This window comes from Callorhinus ursinus, unplaced genomic scaffold (assembly GCF_003265705.2).
Source record: "Callorhinus ursinus isolate GAN/ISIS: 27379988/994484 unplaced genomic scaffold, GSC_fseal_2.0 scaffold1, whole genome shotgun sequence".
In the NCBI taxonomy this organism is placed as follows: domain Eukaryota; kingdom Metazoa; phylum Chordata; class Mammalia; order Carnivora; family Otariidae; genus Callorhinus; species Callorhinus ursinus.
The window spans coordinates 113465527-113487016 of record NW_027397063.1 but is presented as its reverse complement, the minus strand read 5'-3'; the positions used below and the strand labels follow the sequence as shown (position 1 = coordinate 113487016).

Genomic DNA, 21490 nt, shown 5'->3' with positions numbered 1-21490 from the left:
AAAGGGGTTTGTACCTTCAGATACTGTATATCCTTGACTGATGTGAGCTCAGGAAGCCCTGCAGTCAACATCAGTGCAAAAAGCGTGATGAAGAGATTCCCGTGCCGTCGTAAAATCAGATATGCATCCTCACAACACTGGCGGAAGCTTCAGTTGATGCAACAAATCAGAAGAACATGATACCAGAGAAGAGAGCAAATTTCACAAAAGAAAACAAGACAGACATATCTAGACTTTCCATAAGAGCTGGAAAATTTCTCCTGAACTAAACGTTCACTTTCTGATTTCTAAAACTCTTTGAAAATTGTCCCAAAAATAAAATTTACATAGACTAAATCTAGCTAAAATCACACACACTGGGCACCTGGGTGGGTCAGCTGGTTAAGCGACTGCTTTTGGCTCAGGTCATGATCCCGGAGACCCGGGATTGAGTCCCGCATCAGGTTCCCGGCTTGGCGGGGAGCCAGCTTCTCCCTCTGACCCTCTCCCCTCTCATGCTGTTTCTCTCTCAAATAAATAAATAAATAAATAAATGTATAAAACATCTTTTAAAAATAAACACACACTAAGTTGAAATTCTAATAAAAGGCTATGTAACACTTACTCTGTGCTTTTTAATTCTATGAGACCCAAAAACTAGTTCTAAAACAAGTGGTAATTTATAATCCATGAGGACTTCTGAACATATTTGTAGATTCTAGATCTGTAGTCTAACTCCAGAAACTAATTTCTTTGCTTTCCCCCCAAGTCAGTATCGATGCTTTTGCACTGCACCTCCATTATCATCTTGCTTTCCCTCTCTCTCCTCTTAAAGATATTCAAGAGGACCATCCAATACTATCTCCCTAATTTTGCCAAAAAGAAAAATGAACACCCAGAGGCATATTCTGCAGAAACTCAGGCAGAACTAGGAATGATTAACAGCAATCATTTGGCAAGCATATAGTATGAGTTGGTCACATCATATAACAACTCTAATTATCATAATAGCTCTAAATTTTTTAAAAAATTATTTATTTTAGAGAGAGCGAGCGAGCAAGCTTGGGGAGGGGCAGAGAGAGGAGGAGAGGAACAGACTCCTTGCTGAGCATGGAGCCCCTGACATGGGGATTGAGCCTACAAAACTGAGATCATGACCTGAGCCAAAATCAAGAGTCAGACGCTTAACAGACTGAGCCGCCCAGGTGCTCCAAAATAGCCCTAAAATTTAATTATTTTTGTCCCTATTTTAAGATGAAGAAACAAACAAGAAGACAAGTAATGTGCTTGGAAACCTACAAATAGTGAGGACTACTAGATCAGACATTACAAAGTTCTGAACCCTGGCTCCCTTAGAATGACAGCAAAATGCCTGTCCCTCTTAGCATCTCATTATGAAATGTCTTAAGAAGATAAAAAGTGGTGTACTATTGGAATAAAACACAGTAACTTATTTCAAATTTCTAGATTCTGTTCCTCCTCTCTGAACCAGAACATGGATCTGACAGGCAAATTCCCCAAAAGCCCCCAGGTAGCAGACTATTTCCCCGATCTAAATATATCTCAGCTAAGAAATGCTAGTCCAGCTAATCAGATGAGGGAAAATGTCAGATATGTTTCTCCTTGACATGAGAGCAATACTCACCGGCCAAACTTCTCTGTGTTTCCTGTTTTTCCTTGTTGAATCACATGAATGAAATCATAGGTAAGAATAAAAGGCACCCGTTCCCTTTTAATGCCAAATTTAGACTTGAAATTTCCAAGAATATGTCCAAAGTCAATGTGGAAGAGCTGGAAAACAAATGGGACTTAATTTCTCTTGTTTCTCTGGTTCCAAAGAGAAAGGTTTATAAGATCTCAGCAGTCCTTGACCCCCAACACTACACTGATCCTCAAAGGAGCCCTTTTCTCACTCTTTTTATTGACATATAGTTGATACACAATATTATATTAGTTTCAGGTGTACAACATAGTGATTTGATAATTACATACCTTACAAAATGTTCATTAGCCCTTTTCTCTTTTCAAAGGCTATTGGGTCACTTGGGAAGAGTGTTTAAATAACACTCGTAGATCTTTTATACTCAATAATAACCCAGACCTGATATTAAATTGCATTTACCCAGTGGGAAACACAAATCTTTAAAAAGTAAAAGTAAAAAAAAGAAACAAAAAAGAAAAAGAAAAATGCATCCAAATAATAAACATGTCTGATTTTTAAAAGTCAAATAGTTCTACATATCAAACTACTTTGGTCAGTATTTCTACATACAGAAACAAAAAAGAAAGTACAGTCTTGCCCCAGCAGCTCCCTTAACACCCTGAGTGCTACTACTATTTACTATTTAGAGGTAACTTCTCCCCACTCTTTCATGGGTTTTTCCTCCATTTTTTTAAATGGTATATTTATACTTATTTTTTTTTTTATACTTATTTTTTACCTCCTACTTTTGAAGTAAATTATGGAAGGTAAAGACTCAGTACTTTGTGCTAATGTAATACTATACAATGAGGCACAGTATATTATAATTTCTGGTTAAATCAATACTCAGTGGGTTTACACTGTTCAGGCTATGTAAATACATTTCAAAGCTAAGCCATGTGGCAACAGTATACTATGACTACATTTCCTTTTATGCCCATCTTTTTCCTTGACAAAGCTTTTTTTCCCTTGGCTTAGTGTCCTAGGACCCTCTTCATTAATTCTTCCCCAAATCTTTTCTTTTTTTTTTTAAGATTTATTTATTCATTTGAGAGAAAGAGAGAGAGAGTCTTGGGTGGAGGGGCAGAGGAGAAGGAGAGAGTCCCAAGCCAACTCCCCGCTGAGTGCAGGGCCTGAAGTGGGACTTAATCCCATGACCCTAAGACCATGGCCTGAGGTGAAACCAAGAGTCAGACGCTCAACCAACTGCACCCTCCAGGTGCCCCTTTCCCCAAATCTTATATTGAAAGAATATGTCATTTTAAACAACTGCAATAACTTCTCAAACATTAGATAAGTGCTTATCACCTAACTTTAAGCGAACAAACCAATGAATATACGAAGCAGATGGTATGTGAAACAATGGATGGGAAATAAAAGAAAAGCACAAGACATGACTCCGAGAATCACTAAAGAATTGCCTGAATTGCACAAGAGATTGTGCTGTATGTAAGTAATAGCATCACCGAGGCCCTTGGCAGACTCTGGGGAGCAGCTCACCTGGCCGGTTTTTTTGACCATGATGTTGTCACTGTGTCTATCACCAATCCCAAGGACATAAGAAGCTACACAGTAGCCGGCACAGGACAAGGTAAACTCCTCAATGGCTCGGTCTAGGTCATCCCTGAAAAAAAGAGAAAAAAATAAATAAATAAAAGAAGCAACAAAGGTTTTCAGTCTCCAAAAGTATAGGATGACCCAATTCACACTTCTGCTTCCTTTTTAATTGTGAGTAGAAAGGCAACATAGAGCTGCCAAAACCCTATGAGCAGAACATTCTGGATCAGCCAAGAGAGGGAGGGTGAACACTGCAGAAGCAGGGCAGAAAGGAGTCAGCAGGAAGATTCAAAGACATCAGATAAATGGGCCTCAGCCATTCAAACTGCTATGTCCTGGGGATTGAGCTTCACTGGCGTTGGAAGTAAGTTCATGTGCATAATAATAAGAGGAGATCATCAGCTTTGCTGGCTGATGCTGGGCTTTAGAACATTTTTTGGTCAGTTTTGACCTAACACTAGAATTCCGTATTTAAGAGTTAAGTATTACAGTTTCAACACTTAAAATCACTTACTTAAATTAGAAGTTAATAATACAGACCCTTTAGAGACAAGGTCTTAACACTGAAATTTGAAAACAAATTCTCACAAGTCCTTCTGTTTTGCCAACAATAAAATATAAATCCGACTTTTAAGTCTTTAGCCAAAAATACTGGCAGTGTTTTCTCCTCACTGTGAAATTCCTTAATTGTCTATGATTAGGGCTCTCCCAACATAGTAACCATTAATAACACAATTCCCAGCCCTGTGTCTTTTTTTTAATTTGGAGCAATCAGTCTACAAACTCATTTACTTCTATTGTAAAAATCTACTGAAAACTTACTAGGTTCATACATTCATGTAATTACAGAAGTTGACACATTCAAAAAGTCATTTTAAAAATTCGTAAATTCTAAGACTGTACCTACTACAAGGCTCTGAATTTGATCTAGATAAAGCAGAATTTAATGCTAACCATCTGTGAGACTTTAGGAAGGCCTATTTGTCATTCTGACCTAAGCTGAAGTAAAGCAATAAATAACACTAACATTTCCTCTAGGACACTGATGATTCTACTTGAAAGAACAGTTATTATATGTTTGGGTGTTTGTTCAAAAGAATGATAAACAAACTAACCCAGAGTTGTATTCTTTAAGCCAGTTCAGAAGGGCATCTTTGTTGAAGGCTGCTGCAGCAGCCACATTGCTACTGTTCAGCTGAATGTCAGCAATTGTTTCAGAGGTGCTCACAACTTCAATGAGGCCAGAGCGGTCTCCTGTTGCTAAACAGCCATAAGGCAGCATCCTGAAAGGGGAAAAAATGGGCATAGTCACATATATATGTTATCCATAAAATGAAACTTTCACAGACTTTCTTCTTTGATTTTTTTTTTAAGATTTTATTTATTTGACAGAGAGAGACACAGAGAGAGAGGGAACACAAGCAGGGAGAGTGGGAGAGGGAGAAGCAGGCTTCCCGTGGAGCAGGGAGCCCAATGCGGGGCTCAATCCCAGGACCCTGGGATCATGACCCGAGCCGAAGGCAGACGCCTAACGACTGAGCCACCCAGGCGCCCCTCTTTTTTGATTTTTTAAAAAAGTTTTATTACTATTGATACCCTTGCCATTTTTGTATTATTGTCATATGGAAAAATACAAGTTTTATTTTCTGTTGGGGGGTAAATCTCTTGGCCGACAGATGAAGTAGTTTACTAGAACTCCAATGCACCAGCCAAATGCATAATTTGTTATCTAGTTATTCTGGTGAAATATTCTATTTGTTTGTGTAGATGGACAGAAGTGTATCAGATAAAAGAAAAGTCTTTTATTTTTATTGTAAATGTTGGAGAAAGGAACCACCCTTTATAGAGCACCTAATAGGTGCCACATAGCAGGCTGAGCACTTTACACATTACCTTGCTTAATGAATGGCAACTCCATCCTTCTAGCTGTTCAAGCCCACAATCTTAAGGTCACCTTTGACTCTTTCTCTCGTGACCAGTATTTACCTATCCTGAAAATATGTACTAAAGACTTCTCTGCCTCTCCTCTTCCTCCAGCTCCTACCCTAGACCAAGTTACCATCAACCCTTACTCAATTATTCAAGTTTCCTTACTAGTGTCCCTGCTTCCACATTATAGTCTGTTTTTTTTTTTAAGATTTTATTTGAGAGAGCGAGAATGAGAAAGAGAGAGAGCACATGAGAGGGGGAAGGGTCAGAGGGAGAAGCAGACTCCCTGCTTAGCAGGGATCCCGATGTGGCTCGATCCCGGGACTCCAGGATCATGACCTAAGCTGAAGGTAGTCGCTTAACCAACTGAGCCACCCAGACGCCTATCATAGTCTGTTTTAAATGCAACAGCAATATAATCCATTTAAAAAGTATGCATATTGGGCGCCTGGGTGGCTCAGTTGGTTAAGCGACTGCCTTCGGCTCAGGTCATGATCCTGGAGTCCCGGGATCGAGTCCCGCATCGGGCTCCCTGCTCAGCAAGGAGTCTGCTTCTCCCTCTGACCCTCTTGGATCTCGTGCTCTCTCTCTCTCTCTCTCATTCTCTCTCTCAAATAAATAAATAAAATCTTAAAAAAAAAGTATGCATATTATGTCACTGCCCCCCCATCAAAATCTCTGCACTGCCTTCCCACCTTAGGGTGAAAGCCAACATGCTTGCCATAGCTCACAAGGCCCTTCACCTCTCCTCATATCCTCCCCTTGTTCACTTTATTCCTACTACACTGGCTTCCTTGCTTTTCTCGTACGTAACAGGTACAACATTCCCTCACTCCATTTTCTCTGCCTAGAACATCTTTCCCGAAGACCTCTACTTGACTTACTCCTTTATTTCTTTGAAGTCTTTGCTGAAATGTTTCTGTCTCAGTGAGAAATTCCTGATAATCCTATTTAAAATTACAAAACTATCGGGACGCCTGGGTGGCTCAGTTGGTTAAGCGACTGCCTTCGGCTCAGGTCATGGTCCTGGAGTCCCAGGATCGAGTCCCGTGTCGGGCTCCCTGCTCAGTGGGGAGCCTACTTCTCCCTCTGACCCTCCCCCCCTCTCATGCTCTCTCTGTCTCATTCTCTCTCTCAAATAAATAAAATCTTTGAAATAGGGAAGAGATAGCAAGTGTTGTGTCACAGATAGTTTTGTAATTTTATTTTATTTTTTTTAATTTTCCTCTATAGCTCAACACCATCCAGACATCATGTACATTTTATTTATTTGTTTCTTTATTGTCTCTCTCTGCACCAATAGGAGAGAAGTTCTACCAGGCAGGGATGTTTTGTTCCCTGCCGTATCCTTAGTGCCTGAGAATGTGCCTGGCACAAAGCAGACACTCAGTAAATATTTCTGAATGAACAAATTTAGTAACAAAATCCCTATAAGGTAAGTTCCCAGTTTTCCAAATGAGAAACAAAAGTAATTTGCAAAAGGCCATATATTTAACTAAGCATAAGATCTAAGACTTAAAACTAGGTCTGTGTGCCTCTAAAATTATCTTTTAAACCCAACAGTCTCTAGAGTCATTGACTATACAACAGGCCTCTCAGGCTGCTCTTGTGTAAAATAATTTTTGCTAAATTGATAGGCAGCATTTTGCTTTGAATTTCATTTATACGATCCCCAATGAAAATAAAAATTTTCTCATGTCTCTTTTAGTCATTTTAAGACGATTTTCTTTTATAACTTAGGTATTCACATTCTTTCCCTATTAGGGTTCTAAAATATTTTCCTTAGTGACTTATATTACTTCTTTAAATATTAACATTATCCTTTTCTTCCTTTGGTTGTAAATATTTTCTTCAGTTTTGTAAAAACTGTGTTATCCCTACAGCAACTCCAAACTAGAATGGGAAGTTCAAATGAAAGGTGACTACAGAAAATGTAATGGATGGGATTCCAGGACTCAACAAATACATGGGTATAGCTATATGCCATGCATTTTGTTTGCTGCTGGTGATACAGAAAGGAGCAAAAACAAAAAAACAGTCCTTGCTCTTACTGAGCAGACAAGACACAAATGCACAAGGTGCATGTGATCTTTGTATGAACGAGAATTGCCATGAGAACATGTCAAGAGTTAAGAAAGATCTCTATGTGGAGGAAGGACAGCAGGGCTGGAGGAAAATATAAGGGTGAATACAAAAGCAAGGTGAGGACAAGAAAGTGTTGGAAAGACTATGCAGGGCCCTACAGGTCATGTAAGGACTTCTGTCATTCTCCTAAAGGCACTGAGAAAGCTTTGAAGGATTTTATGAAAGAGGTGTGTGTGTGTGTGTGTGTGTGCACATGCACAAGTTGGGAAAATGTATGAATGACTTACTGTAACAACCCAATAAAAGTGCCAAGTTTCATTAAATAATCCCTAAACTTCCATACAACCAAGAATTCAATTATATTTTATGCCTTCTTTAGGCACTTTCCTGGTTTAACTAAGTAAGGCTGGGAGTAGAACTGCCAAACTACATGCTGGCAGCCTGATACACCAATAGACTGCTTTACATCTGCATTATTAATTTTTATTCCTCCTTTTAAAAAGTTACCTTTCAGTAAGAAAGGTCGCTTGGAGCATGGAAGCTTTCCCAACATCCCTGTCCTTCTCGTGACACAACACGTGTGAGGTAAACAGTGCATGGTTTAACTGCACTTTGGCTCACTTTCCTGCTTCTCCTCCCACCTCACTTGCAGCCAAACTGGGCAAAAATCCAACAACTTCCTCTTCAAAAGCATGCAATGATAAAAGCATTCAGTGTCTTGAGGATGAAACTCTCACAATGGGAAGGAAAAAACATCCTTGTCAGACAGACAGTTTGACAGAAGTCAAGCTGGGGGCAAACTCCTGGAGCCCTGACCATCTTACATGGGCCCGATTTGCACTCAATTTCCACACTTCTTATAAAGGCTAAAACAACAACTGGTAATGTTTCCCTTCCTTTCTCACACTCTCTGACACAAGGAGCAATTTGTTACCTTTCCACTAAACAGGAATTAAAATATAAATTCTACAGCAGAGGGGATAGCAGCCCCCATAACCCTACTCTCAATGGGTATATAGACAATTTTCTCTGGCCTTGATTCTGACACGTCGACCCAAATCGGAGCGGTACTGGAGCCCCTTGTTTCCAAAGGAGGAAAATATAATTCCTTTACCTAACGTTTGCATTGCTTCCATCTTCTTCCTTAATCCTTCCAAGATTACCATACCAGTGTCATTACAGAACTGTTCATTAGCACTCTTAAAAGGGAAGTAAATCCCATTAATGTAAGTCAGATGTAAAGTCACAATGAAGACAGCTGTCCAAAATTCAGGGAGTGGAAGAGGACTGTCAAAACTACTAAAGGTCAGATAGATTTACATATAGACAACCTATGAGACCTGACAGAAAAGGCTGACTACCTATTATTTGTTGACTGAATGAGGTCAGAGTGTTCTAACATAATGATGGCTTACAAATGTTCTAACTTAACATGAAAGATACCAATAGTATTTTTGAGACATCAGAGAAAAGTGAAAATGAGAAATACACACTTTCATTCATGTTAACATGGCACTGTTACAAGTACTAAAATATTCTGGTCAAAGTAATAAAGTATAGAAGGTACCTGAAGATTCAAGATTGAAGTTAGCAGAGTGTATGCTACGCGACCGAGTTTAACCTTACCAGCTGGCCAAAAGAAAAACAATAGGAACACTGGAACACACATATTTATAGAAACAGTAAAACAAAGTTTGGTGAGAAAAAGGTATTCATTTCGAAATGAACCCTAAAGAATTAAAGTTCTACATATTTTAAAAACATGGGGTCAGAGTACAAAAAGTCAGCAGAGATCTCACTGAACAGACAAGTTCCTTTTTCTTGTTAGACACTTGTTGCTTCCCAAAAGAGACACAGTAGGTTTATTTCTAGCACTCCCACATGTGGTTTCCTCCCTTTGCCTGAGGTCACAATGAACTTCATTTGAAGCTAAATGTGCTTTACATTTGAATAGAATGGGTAAAATAAAAAAGCTAGAGAAAAGGACTGGAGCTTTTAATTAGGCTGATGGAACTGAGGCAAACCAAAGGGACCCCATGAAAGTAAAAGCTGTTTTGTTCCTTTTGTTTTTTTTTCCTGCTTCTTTTCTTGCTAGGACCTGTACCTCTGCCCTACATATGCCTTAACGCATGTCCTCCCTGTAAAGGACAAAGTTAGTATCTTTGGAGTCTTCCAGCACAACAGGTAATATCTAAACCACTGGTGCTAAGCATCTTAAAGCCAAGACCCTGGCTTCAAGGAATAAGTGACTTATGATGGACACCTGGACCTTGTCTTTATTCTAACTGGTTCCTGGATACCTGAGAGAACACTTAGGCCAGACCATAGTCCTCAATAAAACCCCCCAGACCCTAAACAAAGATGAGACTCATGCTTATTTCCTTTCCAAGTGTCTGGGACAGTCCATCTGTATCTGCCCTCCCTGTATCTTTAATAAACTCTGCTTTCACCTCCTGCTGGCTCCTGGTAAATTTCTGTCCTGCATAAGCCAAGGACCCTTTTGGCTGGTCCTGTGAGATCCCCTGGCTTGTAGACATCAGAACTTTACTTTTTATTTATTTAATTTTTTTTTTTTTTGAGAGAGAGAGCGGGAGGAGGGGTGCGGCGGGCAGAGGGAGAAAGAGAATCTTAAGGAGGCTCCATGTCCAGCGCGGAGCCCGACACAGGGCTTAATCTCACAACTCTGGGATCATAACCTGAGCCAAAATTAAGAGTCGGGCACTTAACCAACTGAGCCACCCAGGCTCCCCTGTAGGCATCGGAACTTTAAAGACAAAATTTTTAGCTCAGCCTTTCATAACTGAACGCGACTCCTCATATGGTCTGAATCTGCTTTTAGCAAAGGAGACCACTTTGTAGCTTATGTGCTAACCTTGGAAAGAACCAATGAGTTACTAGCCTAAGCTTGAAAAGTCTCCCCTGTTTTTATGGGATAAATCAAGTAAAATCATTTTTGCAGGGGTTTACTTTATAGGAAAGGTCAGCAAACTTTTGGAGATTAAGCCAGATAGTAAATATTTTAGGCATTGTGGACTACTCAATTCTGCAGTTACAGCATAAAAGCAGTCACAGACAGTATGTAATCAAATGGGTTGTGGCTGTGTGCAAATAAAACTTTATATACAAACAGTGGGTGTTCCGGGGGGGGGTGTAAACCAGATCCCTCTGGGTTTATGTTCCTCAGGTAGAGTTCACAATCATCCATTCCTCTTATCTATGCAGTATTGCCTATGTGTATGTGCTTGACTAAAAAACTTGCTACCTATTCCAAAGTAATTCTACTTTTTACACAGTGGTATTAGAAATTCCTCCCAATTTAAAAGCAAAACTCTGTCTCTTACGGTGCTCAAAGGGTCCTTTTTAGAAAATCTAAACTATAATCTCACTTCCTTATTTCAATCCCATCTATAAATCCAATAAAAGTAACAATACCAACAGCAAATTGCTCTTTATATCTCAACAGCATGGAAGGATCTAAGACTAGAAAACTCCTTCTTTAAAGAAAAAAAAAATCAATGGAAAGTTACATATTTGGGGCACAATACTTTGATAAACAAAGGGTACTAGAGATGTCTTATCATGATTGCTTTCTTGCTTAGACTGGTAAAATGAAAAAATGACATCAAGTATACAGTCTGAAAGACCTGGATTTGAATCTGGCTCCTTCACTTAGTATTTTTGTAACCTTTGACAAATTGTTTAAAATCCCTTGAGCCTTAATTTTTTCATCTGTTAAAAAGAAGTAACATGGGGCACCTGGGTGGCTCAGTCGTTAATCATGTGCCTTCGGCTCAGGTCACAATCCCAGGTTCCTGGGATCAAGCCCCACATTGGGCTCCCTACTCAGGAGGAAGCCTGCTTCTCCCTCTCTGCCCCCCCCTCGCTTGTGTTCCTGCTCTCGCTCTCTGTCAAAGAAATAAAATCTTAAAGAAAAAAAATGTAACACAATCTCATACAGTTTTTCAAGTTACACGATATTACATATGTGAAGAACCTAATACAACATCTAGCTCAGTCAATAAATAGCAAGTGTTTTAAGTTTAAAAAATCCTAAAATATATTTAGTAATGAAGAAAACAATTCAAGTTTCAAAAATTAATCAGACAACACTTATAATCTTAAAGGGATAAAGTCAATCACAAGTAAAACTATTTACAGCAAACTTGTAAACTAAGCTGCTACAGATACTAAAACACAAAAAAATGACAGGTAAAGTCAAAAAGGTTTCATAAATAGTTATGGTTAATAAAGAAAGAGAAGGAGAACTCTGGGTCCCAGAAATAAGATTATTCATAGCACTGGCTGAGGAAGTTACTGACTTGGTTGATGTTTTAATGTCCATGAGAAAAGAGATATGGTGTTGGGGCCGTAAGAGACAGAATATGGACCTGAGATCCTATACAAGGCTGGGGGTCTGAAACACTGTCAAGTGTATGAAAAGGGAACTAGAAAATGTCTGCTCACGGACCAGAAGACGTAGCATGAAAGTCTGTCATCTACCTTGGGCACTGGATTGCGGGGGGAGGGATGTTTCATGAAAATGCAAAAACTCAAGACTTCCTACATTCTCATGAGATCCAAGTATAAACTACCTATGAAATCTGAGAGCATAAAGGCGAAGAGTTAAAATAAAAACTGTGAAAAAAAAATAAATAAAATAAAATAAAAACTGTGTGTAAAGACCTTGGGGAACAGCACAAATTAAACTCAAACTCATTTTGGGAGGGTACTTTCACACCCTAGGGAACAAAGGACCCTCAGAAAACACACAATCCACACCAAAAGGAACTTAAAACCAAATTTTATCAACTACACAAGAAAATGAAATTGGACAATGTAGAAGAGAAATTTAGTGAATTAGAAGACAAAATACAAGAAACTACAAAGAATGTCATCTAAAGATGGAAAATAGGTAAGACAGGTTAAGAGACATGCAGGTCAGAACAGGAAAGTCCAACACACCTCTATTAGTTGCAGAAGACTGTGAGAGTGAAAGAAATGCAATACTGAAAAATATGGATACATTTTGTAGGCACTAAAAGAAAATGTTATTTCCTCTAATTGAAAAGACACAATGAGAATGGGGGAGGAAAGATAAAAAGAAATCCATATACTAACAAAAACTGCAAAAACCAAAGGCAAAGAGAAATTTGTTTTCTGCAATAGGGCAAAAAAAAAAAAATACTATTTAGACTGACAGCAGACTTGTACAAAGTAACAGAGGTCAGAATACCATGCAATAACATCTTCAAGGTTTCTAAGGAAAGCAGCTGTAAATTTAGATTTTAAAATTCTATAATCAGGTGATGTCTGCAAAAACAGGGAGTTAAGGACCTCTGAAAATCCAGTCTTCCATAAAAGCAACGAGAACACTAGCAAAAAATTGCCAGAATCAACTATTTGAGTAATATGGAAAAACAAGAGTTGCGGCAATCAGGGGGTGTTTATTGAAGAAAATGGCCAAATCTCAGTTATTTTACCATGGCATAGTCCAATTTCCCATCTTCCCAGTTCTGCACTAGACTTGACAATGAACAGTCCACAATCACAGTGAATACAGTAATCTAGTAGCCATTAGAGGGGGCAAAATGGGGTTGGAACTCCTTTGGCCCCATTTCTGGAGCTGTCATTCTTCAAACACTCTAGTGGTTCTCAGGGAGATCTCACTCACAATTCTATGTTTCTCTGATCTGAATCAGACCTCACCTACTGTGAACTGCCTTTTATTGGGGTGTTTTGAAAAAAAAAAAATCACAATCAACTAACACTGCAGCTATCTAAGGGGTAAGTAACAGTTGGGCAAATAAAAGGCTAACCAAAAAGCTTAAAGGAAAAACTTGGGGAGTAAGTGTCCACAGAGGACAGTGAAAAACTCCAACATAGTCGTAGAAATCTAGAAAGCTATGTGCATAGATAGGGTTTTACGCATACCCAGGGGAGTATATAGCACAGCAAAGAATTTAGACGGTCATAGCTGTCACCTCTTTCTAACACTGAGACATTACACAAGTTAGGGCTAAGACACAGTTCTGAACTACCTGGCTGGCTGCTGAAGGAACTACCCTAACACACAGAGCCCCTCAGTAAAGAATGGAAGACTTACAGATTTCAGGGACTCAAGGAAACCTTGCTAGTTGACCAATAAACTAACCAAGGACAGAAATCAGTCACCACATATGAGAAAAAATACAAACTTCACATAATTACTTCAGATAAATCACTAAATAGACAGCAACAACACAAAACCCTGAGGAACGATTAGAATCTGATTTTCAGAGCTGCCAAATTATTTAAAGTGTTTGGTTTCAACAAAAAAATGTACGAGACATACAAAGAAACAAGAAAATATTACCCATATGTAAGAAAAAAAGCACCCTATAAAAAATGTCCCTGAGGAAGCCCAAATGCTAACATTTCAGACAAAACTTTTAAAACACTTTTTTTTTTTAAAGAGCCTGGGTGGCTAAGATGGTTAAGCGTCTGCCTTCGGCTCAGGTCATGATCCCAGGGTCCTGGGATCGAGTCCCGCATCGGGCTCCCTGCTCCTTGGGAGCCTGCTTCTCCCTCTGCCTCTCTCTCTCTCTCTCTCTGTCTCTCATGAATAAATAGTTTTAAAAAAAGATTTTATTTATTTTAGATAGAGAGAGAGGGCGTGTGTGCACAAGTGGAGGGAGGGACAGAGGGAAAGAATCTCCAGCAGACTCCCTGCTGAGCATGGAGCTTGATCCCACGACCCATGACATCACATTTTAAAGGGCACCTGGGTGTCTCAGTCAGCTAAGCGTCCAACTCTTGATTTCAGGTCAGGTCATGATCTCAGGATTGTGAGACTGAGCACCAAGTCTTGGACTCCATGCTAGGCGTGGAGCCTGCTTCCTGCTTAAGATTCTCTCACTCCTCTCCCTCTGCCCCTCCCCCCAAAAAATAATAAAAATAAAACACCTGTTTTAAGTATGTTCAAAGAACTAAAAGAAACCATGTCTAAAGAACTAAAGTATGAAAATGATGAATCATCAAACAGAAACTATCAAGAGACAGACATTATTTAAATGACCCAAATAAAAATTATGGAGTGGGAAATTATAACTGAAATATAAAATTCACCAGAGTGACACAATAGCAGATTTGAGTAGCCCTAAGAAAAAATATGCAAACTTGAAAATAGATCAAATATCCAATGAGAAGAACAAAAGAAAAAGAATGAAGAAAAATGAACACAACCAACAAGTCCATAATGGTTGTGTCAGGAAAGAAAAAAAAGGCAAAAGGAATTATCTGAAAAGAGCAAAGTTGAAAACTTCTGAAGATTAATGAAAAAACCAAAATCTATACATCTAAGAGGCTCAAATGAAGTCAAAGTCAAATCCGAGTAGGCCTGGATATATTATAATCAAACTGTCAAGATTCAAAAAAAAGAATCTTGAAAACAACAAGAGAGATGTGATTCATCCCTTACAGAGACCATCCCCCAACCCCTGCCAAATTAACTGATTTCTTATCAGAAATCTTGGAGGCTAGAAAGCAGTGTGAGGACATACTAAAATGTGCTGAAAGACTGAAAACCGAGAATTCAATATCCAGTCTATTCTTCAAAAACAAAGGAGAAATTAAGACTTCATAGATAAATAAAAACAGAGATTGAACAAAAGTTGGAGGACTCACTTCTGGATTTCAAAACTTAATACAAAGCCACAGTAATCAAGGCTGCACATAAAGACAGACGTGTAGATCAATGAAATAATTTAGACTTCAGAAAAAATACCCTCATATTTACATTCAATTAACACAGGATAAGAGTATCAAGACAATTCACTGAAGAAAGAATAGTTTTTTCAACAATGGCACTGAGACAACTGGATATCCAAATACAAAAAAAGGAAACTGGACTCCTACAATATACCATATAAAAGTATTAACTAAAAATGAATCAATGATCTCTAGTATAAGGGTTAAAACTAAAACTTTCAGAAGAAAACAATCAGTGTAAACTTTCATGACACTGTATTAGGCAATGACTTCTTAAACCTGACACCAAAAACATAAGAAAAAAAAACCCAAGAAATAAATTGGATTTCATCAAAATTAAAAACTTTGTGCATCAAAGGTCACTATCAATAAAGTGAAGAGACAACCCACAGAATGCAAGGGGAAAACATTTCAAATAATTTCTTTAATACGGTCTAGTATCTAAAATATATGAAGAATTCATGTAACTCAAAAGTTAAAAGACAATCCAATTAAAAAATGAGCAAATGAGGGGTGTCTGGCTGGTTCAGTAGGAAGAACACCTGACTCTTATCTAGGGGTCATGATTCTGAGTCCCATGTTGGCGGTAAAGATTACTGGGGAAAAAAAAAGAATTAAAAAAAGAAAATGAGCAAAGGACTTGAACAGCTATGTCTCCAAAGAGGATATACAAATGACCAATAAGCACATTAAAAGCGGGCCAACACCATTCATTATTAGGGAAATATAAATTAAAACCACAATGAGAAAACTAATAAAACTGCAAGAAGAAACTGACAAATGCCAATTATAATGGGAGGTTTTACCATATCTGTGAAGTGAAAAATAAGTAAATTTCATGAGAGTATAGATTTGGACAAACTTGATAAAACAAACTTGATAAAATACTGATTTATAACCTTACTGCTAATAATTATAGCATATGGAATCTTTTTACTCACAAATGGGATGTTTTGAAAAGTGGACATTTTTCTTAAAGCATAAAGAAATTCTTAAGAAATATGATATTGATATATACTGACCACATAATTCTGACAGTAAAGAAGTAAAATTAGAAATCAGAAACAACAGCAACAAAAAAATCCAATGCATTTGGAAGTTGTAATAATTTAAACCAGATCAGGAGTTGAGCCTGTGGAAAGATGGCAGCAGAGCAGGAGGACCCTAGGCTCACCTCGTCCCATGAATACAACTAGATAACTATCAAATCATCCTAAACACCCCAGAAATCAACCTGAAGACTGGCAGAACAAACTCTACAACTAAAGGTAGAGAAGGGGCCACACTGAAGAAGGTAGGAAGTACAGAGAAACCACATAGGAGAGAAATGGACTGTGGCTACTGTGGTGGGGAGGGAGCCATGATCATGGAGAATGGCGAGACACAGACTACCACACAGGGGAACACAGAGAAAACCAATCCCTATAGCAATTGGCTTGGAAAACAAGAGAGCCCAAATTTTGTGAGTTCTTACAACCAACAGGGCTTAAAGCCTGGGGTTCTAAAGGTCAACAGTGGGGCCGTTCCTGGAGAGAAGGCAGGGCAAACAGCCTGCAAACATACAGCATGGAAACAGCTATCTGAAGAGTGCCTGGGGTGCAAAGTGCAGAGGTTATTTGTTCATCTTGGAGCATCCCAGAGAAGCAGGCTTCAAGGAGAGACCCCTCCAGAAACAAACTGGCAGGCACCATCTCCCTCCCCTGCCCCTCAGCGTTAAGTAGAGCCACCTGCTGGAACCAGCACAAAGCCAACACCCACTACGTAACTTGCTTACATCAAGCCTCCCCCACCCATGCTCTGGTGGATCTGCCCTTCCCAGTCCTTCTTGCCTTAGGCCCACACAGCAGGACCCCTCTCCCAGAAGACTGCCCCAAACCCTTTCTAGCACCACATCGCTCCATCCAGGAGTTAGGCAGGGCATCAGTTCCAGAGCCCTAGTTAAAACCACATTCAGGCCAGGGACCAAACACTGCCCACAATAGGCAAAGAGAGCTTCTGCAAACAACTGGCCTTAATGATAAAAGAACCAGGACACAACAGCAGAGCACATGCAGCACACATTGGAGACACTCCTGGAAGTGCCAGGCCCTGCAGAAGAGGAGACACGACACTGCAGGGCACTACAGGGCCTCTTCTTCATAATGCCATTACCCTCAAGAACAGGAGATGTAGCCAACTTTCCTAACACACAGAAACAGGCACAGCAATTTGGACAAAATGAGAAGACAGAGGAATTTGTGCCAAACTAAAGAACATGACAAGGCCATGATTAGAGGTCTAAGTGAAACAGATGTAAGTAACATGCCTGAGAGAGAATTTAAAGTAATGATCACAAAGATACCCACTGGACTTGAAAAAAAGAGTGGAAGACATCAGTGAGACCCTTAACACAGAAATAAAAAAAATAACGAGATGAAGAATGCAATAAACAAGATAAGAAACATGCCTGATACAATAACAGCAGGCTGGAAGAGCAGAGGAATGAATTAATGACCTAGAAGAAAGAATAATGGAGAGTAATCAAGATGAATAAAAGAGAGAAAAAAGAATTATGTAAAATGAGAACAGGCTTAGGGAACTCAGTGACTCCATCAAATGTAGTAAAATTCACATTATAGGATTCCCAGAAGAAGACAGAAAAGGGGGCAGAGTATTTGAAGAGGTTATAGCTGAAAACTTCCCTAATTTGGGGAAGGAAACATATCCAGATGTCACAGAGAACCCCCAACAAAATCAACAAAACCAGACCCGCACCAAGACATATATAGTTAAAATGGCAAAATATGGTGATAAAGAAAAAATTTTAAAAGCAACAATACCTAACTGATAAATTATTGAACACTACATCTGAAACTAATGATGTACTGTATGTTGGCTAAGTGAATTTAAATAAAAAAAAATTTAAAAGGCAGCAAGACAAAAGAAGACAGTTACATATAACAGAAACCCCATAAAGACTATCAGGGGATTTTTTTTTTTTTTTTTTTAATTTTGAGAGTGAGAGCATGAGTCGGGGCGGGGAGGGAACAGTGAGAGGGACAGAGAGAATCTTAACCAGCCTCCATCCCCAGCGTGGAGCCGAACACAGGACTCAATCTCACAACCTGAGATCATGACCTGAGCCAAAATCAAGAGTCAAATGCTTGATTCAACTTGCTCGTCAAAAAAAAAGTCATTACAGAATAAACACAACTAAAAGGAAATCATAAAGAGGTAATCAATGATAAAACAGAAAAAAGATCAACAAAATTAGAAGCTCCTTCTTTTAAAATACTAAGAAGAAAACCTCCAGACTAATAAACAAAAACAATGCACATAATTTTATACATGCAAAAAAGGAGAAAAATTAAACACAGAAGAGGTTTTAAAATTATAAGAGGATGTTATAAAAGATGTATGATAATAAACTTGAAAACATTGATGAACTGGACAATTTTTAGCCTCTAGAATGACTCAAGGAGGAAAAAAATCTATTGAGTCCAATAACCATTAAGAAAAATCAGTAGTCGACAGCGCCGCGGGACAGCCATGCCCGGCCACCTGCTGCAGGGCCTGTGGCAGCGATGGCGCCCTTACAAGTACCGCTTCGTTCCTTGGATCGTGCTGAACCTAAACCACAACCTGAGGTACAGTATATCAGAAGTATGAGCCAATCTTTTTCCAATCCGTTGGAAATCCATTTATTTTTAGATGCTTGGATGGGGTACTCACTGATGGAAAAGACAAAGGAATATCAAAAGTTGTATACACATCTTGCAATGGGAGGGATCGACTTGGTCCTTTCAAAATGAGTGATAGTACATGGCTAACATCAGAAATTTGTAATCCACTGGCTGTAGGACAGTATGTCAACAATTGTTCAAATGACAGAGCAGCTAATGTCTGCTATCAGGAATCTGATGTGCCTGCAGTTTTTCCTATAGAGCTGAAGCAGTATCTTCGAACATTGCGTACAGCTTTGACAAACAAAGCCCACTTCAATGTGTCATTCTTGTAGCACTCAGGGACGTCAAACAAGAAGAGCTTTTTTCAAACTACTATACAATTGTCAGCTAACTATGAACTAGAAATTGGGTTTTCTACTATTGAGTTCATTCTAAATGTTTTTTGTTCATCGTATCTCTGAGTTCTACCGATAGAACAAATATTTTGAGGCCTAACTGGAGTGGGAATTTTTTGTTTTTATGATAAAAGCTATTTGCTTCATTACAATTTCAAATTGTCATACAATTCCAAACTTAACTGGCTTTCCCCTAAATATACAGTAGCTTATTAAATTAAAACCTACTGCCTGAACTTAAAATTTCAAATGTTCTTTTATTTTGTGTATCTCTGTGGTGGTTTATAAAATTCCAGCCAAGCCATCATCATTTCTTACACTGTTGATCTGTACAAACTTCTATAAAAACTGTATTTTTATGTAATAAACTAAAGCAAAAAAAAAAAAAAAAGAAAAATCAGTAGTAGTCAGGGCGCCTGGGTGGCTCATTCATTAAGCATCTGCCTTCGGCTCAGGTCATGATCCCAGGGTCCTGGGATCAAGCCCCACATTGAACTCCCTTCTCAGCGGGAAGCCTGCTTCTCCCTCTCCCACTCCCCCTGCTTGTGTTCCTGCTCTCGCTATGTCTCTATCAGATAAAAAATTAAAAAAAAAAAAAAAAAAAGAAAGAAAAAGAAAAAGATTTCAGTAGTCAAAAAAGACCTGGACTCCAAAAAACCAACACCAGAACCAAACCTTTGCAGAGAGAGAAGAGGGAAAAGCACACTAAGTTTGCAAATAAATAATTTGCAAAATAAAATATAGAAGAGTATCTTTTTTTTTTCAAAGATTTTATTTATTTATTTGAGAGAGAGAGAGAGAGAACACGACCAGGGTGAGGGGCAAGGGGAGAAGCAGGCTCTCCGCTGAGCAGGGAGCCCAATGCAGGGGTCGATCCTGGCACTCCAGGATCATAACCTGAGCCAAAGGCAGATGCTTACCTGACTGAGCCACCCAAGCACCCCTAGAAGAATATCTTTAAAGATATTTGCACGAGAAAAAATTTTTTTAAAAATAACATAACAAAAAATATAAACCTTAAAGGAAACTAGGTAATTTATAGCAGAGAGAAAAACACAGTACTTTTCAACACTGAAAACACAAAGAACCAAGTTATTTATAAAAGAAATGCAAATTAAAGTTCTATGAGATACCATGTTATATCCATTAGATTTGCAAAATATCAAGTCTGATTGGCAAGGAGATATTTCTGAGTGATAAACATAACACTGGTACCACCGTTTGGACAATGGTGGCCAAGTTGAAAATACACATGCCTTATGATGGAACAATTTCACTTCCAGCTATATAAAGTAAACACCTCTTCCAACTGTGAATAGTGAGCTGTTCAGAAGTGTTCAAACTCAAGTTTTTGTTATTGTTGGAAAAAACAATGAATGTAATAAAGCTAGTAACAGAAGAATGGATAAATTTTTATATTTATTCAAAGCATTAATAGAAGTGAAAATAACAAATTAGAACTTCACATATTAATCTTAATAAATCCTAAAAAAGGTTGTGAGGAAAAAAAGTAGAAGTTGCATGTGATATAAAAGCATTTATTTAAAGTTCAAAACACAGGGGCGCCTGGGTGGCTCAGTCGTTAAGCGTCTGCCTTCGGCTCAGGTCATGATCCCGGGGTCCTGGGATCGAGCCCCGCATCGGGCTCCCTGCTCAGCAGAGAGCCTGCTTCTCCCTCTCCCGCTCCCCCTGCTTGTGTTCCCTCTCTCATTGTGTCTCTCTCTGTCAAATAAATAAATAAAATCTTTTTTAAAATAAATAAATAAATAAAGTTCAAAACAATAATAGATACCAAATGTATAGTTAAAGCACAAAAATATACATATTACAGCTTTAAAATAGTGGTTAATTCTGAAATGTGAGAAGGCAGAGTAGGATGAGAATGCATTAACTTTATCTGCATGTTTAATTCCTTTTTTAAGAAGTTGGAAACATGTTAATAAGAAATATATATTTAGCAATTAAGTAATAGTTATTAAATTGCTAAATATATATTAAGCCCCAATGTAAGAACATAAAAATTCTTATTTTCTATACTTTCATGTATGAAATAGTCCACAATTTAGAAAAATAAAATATGAAGAATTAGGTAAAAGAGTTGAAAAGGTAAAACCATCAACTAGCATAGAAAAAAAGTTTAAAACTGTACGGACCTATAGTACTATCATGAAATATGCTTACTGTTTTTTAATCCTTGATTAAAAAAGAATATAAGCCTACTGAAGAAAACTACAGAACAGGTACACGAGGTGCGCCTGGCTAGCTCAGTCAGTAAAGCATGCCACTACTGATCTCAAGGTTTGGGAATTCAAGCCCCACACTGGGCGTAGAAATTACTTAAAAATAAAATATTAAAAAAAAAAAAAAGGAAGGAAGGAAGAAAAAAAAGAAATGGGTACATAAAATAGAGGGTGAAACTGCCTTTAATTACA

The 21490-nt window shown here is 38.4% G+C and overlaps 1 protein-coding gene and 1 pseudogene across 8 annotated transcripts in view; one reads left to right on the top strand and one right to left on the bottom strand.

The window, feature by feature from the left end:
* Positions 1 to 21490, bottom strand: part of PIK3CB (phosphatidylinositol-4,5-bisphosphate 3-kinase catalytic subunit beta) — a 199898-nt gene that overhangs the window by 4651 nt on the left and 173757 nt on the right. For all 8 annotated transcript variants that reach the window (XM_073899405.1, XM_073899403.1, XM_025881567.2 and 5 more), the window contains 4 exons: positions 4354 to 4521; positions 3182 to 3305; positions 1625 to 1770; positions 15 to 147 (listed from right to left, as the gene is read on the bottom strand). In XM_073899405.1, coding sequence (XP_073755506.1) covers positions 15 to 147; positions 1625 to 1770; positions 3182 to 3305; positions 4354 to 4521 — 571 coding nt within the window. The remainder of the gene's footprint in view (positions 1 to 14; positions 148 to 1624; positions 1771 to 3181; positions 3306 to 4353; positions 4522 to 21490) is intronic.
* On the top strand, positions 5881 to 19054 carry LOC112823512 (SET domain-containing protein 9-like; annotated as a pseudogene).